The 12,094-nt window shown below is 37.8% G+C and overlaps 1 protein-coding gene and 1 pseudogene across 1 annotated transcript; both read right to left on the bottom strand.

Moving 5' to 3' along the window:
- Window positions 1-685: 685 nt before the first annotated feature.
- LOC148926896 (uncharacterized) lies at window positions 686-2,136 on the bottom strand (annotated as a pseudogene).
- A 7,874-nt stretch (window positions 2,137-10,010) lies between these two features.
- LOC148926895 (protein RGF1 INDUCIBLE TRANSCRIPTION FACTOR 1-like) lies at window positions 10,011-11,877 on the bottom strand. The gene is made up of 4 exons (XM_089059750.1): window positions 11,778-11,877; window positions 11,444-11,689; window positions 11,221-11,361; window positions 10,011-10,699 (listed from the first exon to the last, which is right to left on the bottom strand). Exons 1-4 carry the CDS (start codon window positions 11,778-11,780, stop codon window positions 10,355-10,357), a joined length of 735 nt encoding a protein of 244 aa, XP_088915876.1. The 5' UTR covers window positions 11,781-11,877; the 3' UTR covers window positions 10,011-10,354.
- Window positions 11,878-12,094: the final 217 nt, after the last annotated feature.

The raw sequence follows: 12,094 nt of genomic DNA, 5'->3' as shown, positions 1-12,094 counted from the left end.
CCCCCAATCTGTCAAGCATCTGATCAATAAACGAGAGAGGGAAATGGTCCTTCCTCGTGGCTGCATTAAGTACCCTATTGTCTATGCAAACTCACCACCCGGTCACCAATCTTGTGGCTATCATCTCATCATTGCCACCTTGTATAACAATCATCCCACCCTTCTTGGCTACGACTTGGGTGGGGCTTACCCAATCACTGTCAGATATCGCATATATGATTTCGGCCTTCAACCACTTCAATACCTCCTTTCTGACCACCTCTTGCATTATCGGATGTAGCCTCCTTTGATTCTGCGCCTTAGGCTTGGATCCTTCCTCCAATAAAATTTTGTGCATGCAAACAGTAGGGCTGATTCCTTTGAGGTCCGAGATGGACCACCCTATAGCTCCCTTATGCTTCCTAAGCACGCGCAACAGCTTATCGAGTTCAGTAGGAGTAAGTGATGAAGAGACAATTACCGGATACGTCTCATTCTCTCCTAGAAAGGCATACTTGAGGTGTGAAGGTAACGGCTTAAGTTCCTCCTTCTTCTCTTCTTTCTCTTCTTCTTCCGTCGGATCTTTGAGTGGTGGAAATTTGTTGTTCCTTCTTGGAATCTCTACACCAGAATCAAGGGCTCCCACAAAATGAAGTAGATCCTTAGTGAGCTCGGGCGCTTGCAGATTGTTTGAAGCTAGCATGGACTATGATAGGCATTGCTCCAATCTGGCCTGACACGAGATAACATGGGCTACCTCTCTCACGCAGTCATCAACCACCTCGATCATTTTGCACAGCCTGAACCACCAAGCATCCTCATCATCATACCTCAGCATTGCGTCATAAATGGAGAATGTGATGCTCTCCTCATTCAATAGAAGAGTGAGCTCTCCCTTGTGGACATCAATAAGTGCTCTCTCTGTAGCTAAGAAGGGTCTACCAAGGATAAGTGGGACGTGTTTATCTTCTTCCATATCTAGAACCACAAAATCGGCTGGAAATATAAATTCCCCGACCTTGACTAGGATGTTTTAAACAATCCCCTTCGGGTATGACACTGTTCTATCCGCCATCTGCAGTGAAATGGTAGTGGGCCTGAGCACTCCAATCTTCAACTTCTGAAAGAAAGATCGGCATTAGATTGATGCTTGCACCCAGATCACATAGAGCTCTTCCCTCTTGACAGTCTCCCGGGATCCTTCAACTTAGCTGGCAGCTTCTTCTGAATAATGGCGCTGCAGCTCTCAGTCAGATTAACCATCTCATATTCCATCCATCTTCTCTTGTTGGAGACCACATCCTTTTGAAACTTAGCATAACTGGGCATCTGCTGTAGTGCCTCTACCAGAGGGATGTTAATCTGCACCTTTCTGAATATATCCAAGAACCTTGAAAACTGAGCACCCGTGTTCTTCTTCTGCACCCGTTGAGGATAAGGAATCCTCACTTCAGTAGGAGTGTGAGCTGCAGGTGTTGTAGATGGGGCTGGAACTGCGTTCTCCTTAGGTAGAGTGGTGACCTGAATCGTCTCCGTTTCATCTTCCTCAACTAATTCCTCTTCTTCAATAGTCTTCTCTGCTACTTTCCCTTCATTTCCTGAGGGCATTGAAGGTCCCTCATAGCTCGTCCCACTCCGCATGTTTATAGCTTTGCAGTCCTTGGGATTGACAATGGTGGTAAAAGGGAATTTTCCCGGTTGAGTAAGAGTACTCACAGTCTGGGAAATCTGGTTGATCTGAACATCAATGTTTTTCAAATGAGTGGCCATTCCTTGTACATTCGTCTCGACCTTCTCCATCCTCTGATTGTTCTGCTCCATGACCTTGTTAGATTGTAGCATGAAGGACTTGAGTATATCCTCTGTGGTCATCTTCTTGGGGTCTCTCACCATCCCATCAATAACTGTGAATCTCGGAGGAGGCTGCAGAGCATTGTTGGGGTTCCCATAAGAGAGATTGGGATGCCCCTTGTTCCCATACTGGTTGAATCCTCCACCATTAAAGTTCGGGCGTGAGTTGTTGTAATACCTATTGCCCCCCTGCTGCACATAATTCGCATCCTTCATGTTTCCTTGGGGCTCTTGAGACGGTTGCCCCATCGCCATGCACTCGAACTTCATGGTTAAGGAATCCATCTTGTCAGATAGGGTGCTCATCGTATCATGATCCGTTGTAGAAGCCACCCTATGCACCTTACTCCTTTCTTGAGAAGATTACCCCCCGTGCTAAGATTTAACTCTCGTTGTGCTTCAGGTATACATCCCTTGAAGAATGTAATGACTTTTACTTTGGGGAAAACCCATGATTGGGACACCTCTTCAGCAAGGCTTTGAATCTCCCCCATGCATCTCTAATAGTCTCTGCATGAGTCATCTGAAAGCCAATGATCTCGTGTTGTCTCTTAATAGCCTCGTTAGGGGGATAGAACTTCTCCAGGAATTTGTGGACCATGTCATCCCATGTTCTAATGGACCTCGGTGCCAAGCTCTCAAGCCAATCCTTTGCTGCGTCTTCCAAAGAAAAAGGAAACAACCTCAGTCAGACCTGATTATCCGTCACTCCATTCATCTTCGTCGTGTTGCAGATCTGAATGAACTTGGTAATATGCTTGTTGGGGTCATCTGAGGATTTGCCCCTAAAAGCATTATTTTCCGCCATCTGGATCAGTCCTGGTTTTAGCTCAAAGGTGTTGGCGGCGATATTGTTGAAGACAGTTGGGTTTGCCACTCCGTGGTATACATATTGATTCTGCACCAGCACGGCTGGTCCACGATTAACCTGTCGGCGCAATTCCTCCAGCTGTCGTAGAAGCTCAGCATTAGTGGGAAGAGGGGGTGGTGGACCATTGTTGCCTCCGTTGTTGTTCCCTTCTTCGTGCTCCATCAGAATAGGAGAATCGGGATCAAGCTGAAGATGATCCTGAACTGGTGATCGAATAGGTGAGAGGTCCCTCCTATTTGCAGATGCTCCTATGCGGTTAGGCGAAGAAGCTTGAATCTTCTTTGTGAGCCTCTTATATGCGGTTCTTTTCCGATTTCATGCTTCGATCTCTGGGTCAAAAGGTTCTAGAGGCAAGCCTTTAGAACGTGTGTGCATACACCTGAACCAGAAACACAAATGTGAGAACCCAAAAAATTAAAAGAAAAAAATAAAGCAGTAATGTCTGAAGTAGTAATCTTGATTATTATCACGATATCAAGCTATATAACACAAAAATGTTCCCGGGCAACGGCGCCAAAAACTTGACTCAACTTTATTTTTACCCAAATAATACCTGCAAGTGTACATGGTTATTGTAGCAAATAGCAAGCAAGAGTATATCGTATCCCACAGAGATAATTAATTGTAAACCTAAGTACCACGAACCAATTTCGACTACTATCCAGACGATCAATTTTGGTTTTGAAACTATCAACTACTGAAAGCATATAAATTAAGAGATTGAAATAAAATACTTAAACACGAGAATAAAGAAGCAAGTTGCAGACAGAGATGAAGAAATATGCTGAATTCAAGGATCCAATGCACAACTCATAGCCTAACCCAATTGAAAATAAATTACCATTTAAAGTCTCTAGAATTGCTGAATCAATCACAGATATGAATTTAATCCTTTCCCAAGGTGAGAAATCCGCAGATTAAGTGTAACAATTGAAGTCCCCTTCTAATTCTTAGACTTAACTCCCAATAGATCAATTAGATTAAATACCCCACTCAAAATCTCAACTCTCCCGAGTTTTATTGAATTAAGGTGTGAATTATTCCTCTTTCAAGATTAATTATTTCACCTCCCGATTACTCTAAGAAACCCTAACACTACCAATTGGTGATCAAGCAATTGACAGGAAAAAGCACAGGAAACCAAACAATCACAAGAGCTAGATAAAACGAAATCAATTGGATTAAAACTATGAATCAATGAATCTTCACCAAGAATTCTACATAAAAGAAGTTTAGCTACTCATATTCATGGAAGAAAACAAGTCTAAACTAAAGAAAACAATGGAAAACATGATACGAAGTACAATTGGCGGAGGAATTGAAGCTTGAATCTTCAATCTTCTTCCAAGAGTGCTTGAGAGAGATGGTTTGTGTGTTTTACGGCGGTAGAGAATGAGTAGAGTTGCCCTAACTTTTCTTTCTTATCCCCCTTTTTCCAAAAAATCGCGTTTCCAAATAGAAAATCGCCAGAAATACGTACCCGGCCGGGTAATTATTGTACTGTAAAATCACCCGGCCGGGTGGGACTTCTTCGATACTCTCTGGAGTCTCGCAAGCCAAATCGCGCCACCCGGCCGGGTACAATTGTTGTACTGTAAAATCACCCGGCCGGGTGGGACTCCTTCGGTACTCTCTGGACACTTCAAGGCTTCTAAACTCCACCGGCCGGGTGGCTTTCCTGCACAAAACCTCACCCGGTCGGGTGAGACCCTGTTTCACCCCATTTTTTTTTGCCTATTTTGCCTAAAACACTCAATAAACACGTGAACTCCAAAACATATAGTAATTGGCTGGAAATAACCATTTTGAGCACAAAAACTCAACAATTAAGCATATCAACACACCAATCATGACACTAAAATACGAGTTTGTCAACAGTCTAAATAATTAATATCCCAAAATAGAAAAATGACTTTATTAATATAGACATAAAGAAGTACTCCCTCCGTCCCAAGATAAGTGACCTACTTCTTTTGGGCACGAGATTTAAGGAATGATATTTAAATAAGTTAAAGTGGAGAGAGTAAAGTATGAGTGAGGGAAAAGTAGAGGAGAGAAGGGAGAATAAAGTAGGTGGAGAATAAAATAATAGAGATAACTTTTTGCTAAAAATGAAAATAGGTCACTTATATTGGGACACCCAAAAAGGAATACAAGTCACTTATCTTGAGACGAAGGGATGATTCGAAGGGAGTATTTTTTTATTTCTCTTATTTATTTTATCCGTTTCTTCTCTTTCTTTTCCATATTTTACTACTTGTATTTGGAATTTGTATTGTCCACAGATAAGATGTGTTTTTTATATACAAATTAAGTTATAGATAGCTAATATATGTATTGGGGTGTGTTTATAAAAATAAAATGAAGAATCAACTATATTTTGAGTAAATAAAGTTGATGAGTAAACTATCTATTTGATTTGATTTGCAACATTACCACTCATTTATTTGTGTTGCTTGTAATTCATAGAAAGCTATACTCATATTTTATGTTGCTTGTTACTCATAAAAAGCGGTAGCTCATAATTTTGAACCAATACAAAATATGATTAATTTAATGAAGATGATTATACAATAGTATGCCTTAAATGAACGGGGGAGACATTAGACTGAATCTCTTGTCAATAATTGAAGCTTACTTTGTTTCATCTTGTAGATGATTAGATGATCTGTATCAAAATTATTTTAGTAACTGCATGTAGAATTACAATAGATTAATTTGTTTAAAAAGGTTATTTTGAATCCAGAAAATAGAATTTTCTCATGTTAAAAGCCACGAAGCCTTTTACAACAAGAGTGATATACTCTATACATTTTTCACTTAGATTGATATTCTAGTCAAAAAGATACAAAGCTTGAGAAATACATAGACTGATCGATATATTTGATAAAAAAACGAAGATCGAGAATCAGCATTGCACCTAAAGTGATTGGGCTTGGATTTGGGCCCAATTGCTTTATAATACTAAACTCAAAATTTAACTATATAAATAGACATTTTATCCTTAACAAAATGAAACCCCATCCCAATGCAATTAATTTACAACACCTTATATCTTTTCCATAACAAAAGATATTCAATAGTAGAAAATATATAATTCCAAATTAGAAGAAGGAAAAAAACACAAATCAAGTCAGGGATAAATAAAAAGCTCTAATCATGCCAAGAAATTCAAAATCAACAAAAAAAATCGTTAAATAATATATACCCCAACTACTTATGCAACTCAATTAATACACAAAAAGGAAAAAATGACTACACATAGTAAATCAGTGTGTGCATGGGCAAGATTCACGTGCCACCTTCCATTCCTATAACATCCCAATACGAAAATCATGAATATCCGAATCCAGCATTTAGAAAATAAGTAAAAAAAACAAAAACAAGAAGCCCCCACAAAAAAACGAAATTCTCAAGGAAGACCGCCAACCACCGGTCTTTTCTTGAGGTGATATATCAGAAAAATCAACAAATCACAATATATGTACGACAACCCGTGGGTGGACGCGGCGTATGCGCCGCCGCCACAGAAGCCGCAGCGGCTGGGCCAGCCGCCGAAGCTGGCGGACCGTCTGAAATATGCAGCGGAGATGTCGAAGGAGAAGTCTAAGACGGCGGCCAAGAAGGTCAATAAGGGGGCAACCAAGGGCTGGAGCTGGATCAAGCTCAAGTGCAACAAAAAGAAAGAACCTAACCCATTTTATCTGGAATAAATATAATTATAACAATTAATAATTTAATAATATTCCTCTTATTTTGTTGAAGATTGTTGGGAGATTTTATGTAATTTGCTACATGGCTCAAGAAACACGATGTATGCTTGTTGATTGTGATAGTAGGTAGTATTTTCTTGTAACATAGTGTTGTCAACGTTTTGTAATGTAATATAGTTTTGAGATATGTGTATATGTAAATTGATCTCATAACAAGTGAATTCTACTTTTATCTATGTCTGCGATTGATTAATTTGGCAATCATACAAATAAAAATGTGGCGTTCATGTGGTGGTATATGTATATGCATATATAGTAGGAGTGTGATCAATACCAAACTAGTTTTAAACGCATAACGTCAAACAAATCATAGTAAGATAACACGGAGTTTATGGAGTATATATAAGTGTTCTTAGATCATTATAGAAAATTCGAATTCTGTGTTGTTAAAAAATTCGAATTTTCTATAATGAACTACAAACAAACTAATAATGAACTCTGCGTTATATCATAATAACCTGGTTAAGGTTATTTGTAGAAATTCCGCAGCTTTTTATTGAGATTAATCAGCGTCTACATACTATGTAGGAGACTATGTTTATAGTAGCAGTCTCTTACTCTATCTCTACTATCTATACATGTAATAACTCTTACATGAGTATATCTTTTTTGTGTTGAAAAACACTCACATCACATACACCTGCTCATGTAGCTTCAAGCTGCAGGCGCCAATTTTTTGGTGTCATCACCGTCATCATCGTCATCATCATCGTTGTCGTCTCCTTCTCTACATATGCACAAATCGCAAGCTGCAGCAGCCCCAAATTCCCCAAATACAAAATTAGGGTTTTCAAGATTCAAGAGACTAATCTCAATCACCATCTTGAGGGACAAAAAATGAACTAGCTAACACAAGTTTTATTGTAATATGGCTCGAATTCTTAAGGGTTGGGGAAAAACTCTCACCCTATTTATAGTATTTTTCCTCAGATCTCAACATCAACATTACACTATAATTATGCTCAAGCCCTAGAATTCAAAATGAAGAATGCAAATAAGCGATGACCCACAGCATCGAATTTAAGTTATTCGCGGAGTCTGTATCGTATTCGTATACAATCATCTCTCTAAGGCCTTAAGGGTGTGAAGAAGTTAAATTGTTTGGAGCACTTTGTGGTAAAGGTGTGTGTAATTTGAAGAGTGGGTATTTGGAATCTGCAATATCTATGATGGTAGGGCAGAGGAGGAAGAATTTTGAAGTTGAGGCCACAAGAATGGCATGAGAGAGGCTCATGCTAGGGTTAGTCGAGCACGTGCTCTCCAAGAGTCTCTCCATGAATTTCGTGTGTGAAGTTCTTTCCACCTCATTACACACTCCAGATATACAACTATTAACCTTTTTTGTTTTCCCAAAACAGGCTCATAGATCTATGCAGTTTTTGGCGAAAAAAGGGGATTTAGATGATGTACATATCGGAGAATTTAATTGTGCGTAAGCTATATATGCAATACAGTGTTGATGTAACTGGAATTTGTTTTTTAAATGGCTAGTATGCTTGGTCGAGCTTATAAACTTCTTAAAACCATAGAGTAAGTATTTAATTACGAGAATAAATTAAGTATTTTTTTATTATATCTTCTTGATATTAATTTTAAAACAAATAGAAAGAGAAATGAATCATCCATAAAATTAAGCTTCATTAGGACAGAATTATAAATTATCCGCTAATAAATCTAATATTTGTATAAGTGTTTGTGTGGAATAAAACTAATTAAAAGAAACAATAAGCTCCAGTATCACTACCTAGCACCGGGAGTAAGGCTGACAATTTTTGGCACGACACGAAATTAATGGGTATGTGTCAAGGCTTATTGGGTTCGTGTCCTTATCGTGTCAACACAATAAGGACACGAAAACTTCATGTCGTGTTCGTGCTACACGTTAAGAAATAATATTAATATATTATAATATTATTATTTTATTATTTATTTTAAAATTTTAAATTTTAAAATTAAAATTTAATATAAGAAATAATATTTATATATTATAATAATATTATTATAGTGTCGTTATTGTGTCGTGTCATATATTTTTTGTTATCGTGTCGTGTTGACCCGAAGTGGTTCGTGTCGTTAATGGGTCCGTGTCGTGTTAGTGTCTGAGGGTAGCAGGTCGTGTTCGTGTTCGTGTTTGGAGTTTCTTAACGGGTTGTGTTCGTGTTTGTTGTTATCGTGTCGTGTCGTTATCGTGTCGGCACGATAACGACACAACACGCACGATTTGCCACCCCTAACCGGGAGTGCTTGCAAATTTCTGACAACATTAATGAAACATTAAAACTATTGACTCTTAGCATTTTCCGAGCACATCTATGAATAATCGTAAATTATGTAAAATGGTAAATATAACGTCGTGGTGCTCGGAGATTTACTAGGCACAATGGTGCTCATAGATGATTTTTTGCAAGCACCATATGCGTGCTCGCAAGGAAAATACACCTTGTGAGCACATCAGGGGCGAATCTGCACTTGTAGAAAAAGGGGCAATTGCACCACCTCATATTTTCATATCCATGTATATATTGTATATTTTATCATTTATTTCTTCCAATTTCCCACTAAATGTCCCTCCTCAAATTTTTAAAATTTCCTCATATATAAATTTGTCCCTCTCCCTATAAATTTTTGGCTCCTGGAGCACATGGTACTTACGAGAAATATTATTGGTTGTGTTTTCTTTCTTTTTGGAGTTAGCACTAGTATGTGCTTGAAATAAATTTAAGTTCAAGCAAAGAAATTCTATTCTAGGTACACCGCCATGAAGTGGCAGAATTGAGGACAAAGTTTTCAAGAAGATGAAATGGAAGTTTGCGAAATTTTTGACGATGTATAGTTCGTACGTAGATTATCCAGCTTGTGACCCAATGATGAAGTCTTTACATATAGTTTAAATTTCCTCAATTGTGTAGTAATATTATTTCTCTTTCTACATAAATGAACATAAATTAACTACGCCAATAACAAATTGGGCACGTAAACTTGGGCCTTTGAGTCGATCCAGTGTATGAGTATAAATTATAATCCGGCCTAAGCAAAAGAAAATAATATGGGCTTACTTACATGACATAACGTATTGGGCCTATGGATGGGCAATTAATGTGCAGCAGTATAGAGAAAGCTAAGTATGTCATTTGTGATTTGACTATTAACGTAAGTAATTATGAAATTATTGCAAATTTTACATATAAATTAGTAGTATAATGTAAAGTAATTTTCTAAATATGAAATTAATTTTATTTACTTATAGGTATAATATATATAGTGATCATGATTTACCATGGAAACTCAATAAGATCACCAGGCCAACTAGCTAATTAATGCTGATAGCCACGAATCATCAGTTGTGAATTATAAACTCTAGTACTTTGTAAGTATACTTATTAGCTCCTCTATTTTTCATTTGTGCTAACTATACATGCGGAAATTTAAAAAAAAAAAATAGAAAAAACAAAAGAAGTAGGAGTACTAAAAATTGCTCAACATATGGTAGTTAAACTGTAAAAAGCATCCACCAAATAAGAACAAGTGGTAGAATATAAGTAATATTCCTTTCATTAATTTGTCATATTCTTTTTTTTCGGTGGTTCGAGGCTTGAGACAAGAGATGCATAGAAACACCCAAATCGACTCCATACAATCACCATACAAAAATGTTATTTCGAGAATTAAATTTGCAAAAATGTACAAAACCCTAACTTGGGAACTGGGACACCACGTGATGCCATTAAGACAAACCCACCGGACAAAGTGTTTTAATTAATAATTAACCCAAAATGTCTCAAGAAACTCAATATGATCTCGATTAATTCCCCCCAAAAAAATTAGTAATTTAATAATCATTAACGATTAATTATTATTCTTATTCCTTTGTTTTTTTTTCCTAACACAAAGGTGACCTATGAGGAACTCCTTTCCTTCTACTCATGCTAGTGGCCATGTCCTCTTCTGTGATCTTATTAGCTAATCGCCCACACACATAGAGCCCACTCCTCTTCTTCCTCACAAACCCGGTACACGAGAAGCTCATGTTGTCGGACCCTGATGAGCCCGAGCACGAACTCAGGGGCTCGTCGCTGCTGTCCACCACCGTGGAACGAGGTGTCTCGTTGGTCATCTCGTCGTCCCCGATGTCTTGTGGGATGAAGAAGTCCGGACCAAGTTGGAGAGTCTTGCAAATTCTCAAGAATGGGGATAGATCATAGTAGTGCTTCAGCACAAACTCCACCTAATAATGTTATTATAATCAAGAGATTAGAAATTTATTGGGCACCTTTTTTCACATAATTTAAAATTATGAGCACGTACGGCAATCTTGTGATTCAATTAGTCAAGATATGCCAGCATAGAAATATTCATAATTACAGCGGTCAAAACCCTAGACTGAAAAGCACCCTAATTCATGCCACTAGAATTATGCCAATTGTGATTTTTTTGAATTAGAGCTTAATATATCATTCCAAAACTCAGATAATTAATAAACCATACTAATTGTGGAAACTGAACTCTAAATTCAGATAATATTTCCATCTTCCATCAAAATCTACTAAACTATGCTAATAATGAAGAGTGAGCTCAAAATTCAAATAATTCCAATTTCAATGGTAATTCACTGACATATACTAGCTGTGGAAGCTGAATTCAAAATTGAGTACTATCATAAAACATGCAATTCAACTTAAAATTAAGAGAATTAAGTAATGAATTTCACTATAAAAAAAAAGAAAAAAGAAATTGAATTGTACCTACCTTGCAACCAAGAGAGCAATGGATGAAAGGTTCTTGAAGACTCCTATCACAAGATGTGCAGTAATTTCCAGACCCTTTGAACTGCCTATTTTGAGGTCTCTTCTTTATAAACAACACCTTCGCAGCGTTGATCGTATACGCCTGAATTTCATTTTACCACATTGATCACAATCAAGCAACTCAAAATTCAGCTAATTAATTATGTAAAAAAAAAAAAAGAAACCTGGATGTTGGAACAGTCCATGAGCTTCTCGAGATCCTCCAAGCGGACGACCTCGTGATAGACATAGCGACGAATCTGCAGAAGGCGGTGGGAGCGATGGGAGAGGACACAGTGAGGGCAGATGCTGGTGCAGCAATCCAAGCAGCATATATTCTTCTCATTCTTCTTGGCAGCGTCGTGAATCGAGCACGGGGCGAAGAATTTCTGCAGGTAGAGAGCCTCCAACCATGCAGGTTTCTGACCTCCCTATTGCACAATTCAGATCATTAACACACAATTAATTAATTATGATCAAAATTTCCTTCAATTTTAAGCAGGGTTAATTAGTACGCACCATGATGATCGAGAGAATTAATGAAGTAGCTAGTATAATTGATTTGTGGAGTGGAGGGATGAGCTGTGGAAATGTGGATTAAATGAGAGCTCGAGGAAGAGAGGGCTTAACGGTATGCTTGTTGCGGTTATTTATGGAAGTTTTTTCAAGGGGTGAATTTTATTTTATTCATTATTTTATGACAAATCATGTATAAATCATACTAGTGTTACAGTCATCATCATTTGGTGTGCACTTATACATCTTTTTTTGTTTTGCACACGCATACAAATTATGGAGGTAGACACGCTTAATTAATCATTGTGGCATCAAAATTA

The sequence above is a fragment of the Salvia hispanica genome, chromosome 5 (genome assembly GCF_029641045.1).
Source record: "Salvia hispanica isolate PSC_SH4W2 chromosome 5, Shi_PSC_v1, whole genome shotgun sequence".
Taxonomy (NCBI): domain Eukaryota; kingdom Viridiplantae; phylum Streptophyta; class Magnoliopsida; order Lamiales; family Lamiaceae; genus Salvia; species Salvia hispanica.
The sequence above is the reverse complement of the archived record's forward strand: the minus strand, read 5'-3'. Positions and strand labels throughout refer to the sequence as shown.

Excerpts from the sequence above, each read along its gene's own strand:
- LOC148926895 (XM_089059750.1), bottom strand. Across the intron at positions 11,362-11,443 it reads TGGACTGTTCCAACATCCAG|GCGTATACGATCAACGCTGC; the intron begins GTTTCTTTTTTT and ends AATGAAATTCAG. Across the intron at positions 10,700-11,220 it reads ATTGCTCTCTTGGTTGCAAG|GTGGAGTTTGTGCTGAAGCA; the intron begins GTAGGTACAATT and ends TAACATTATTAG.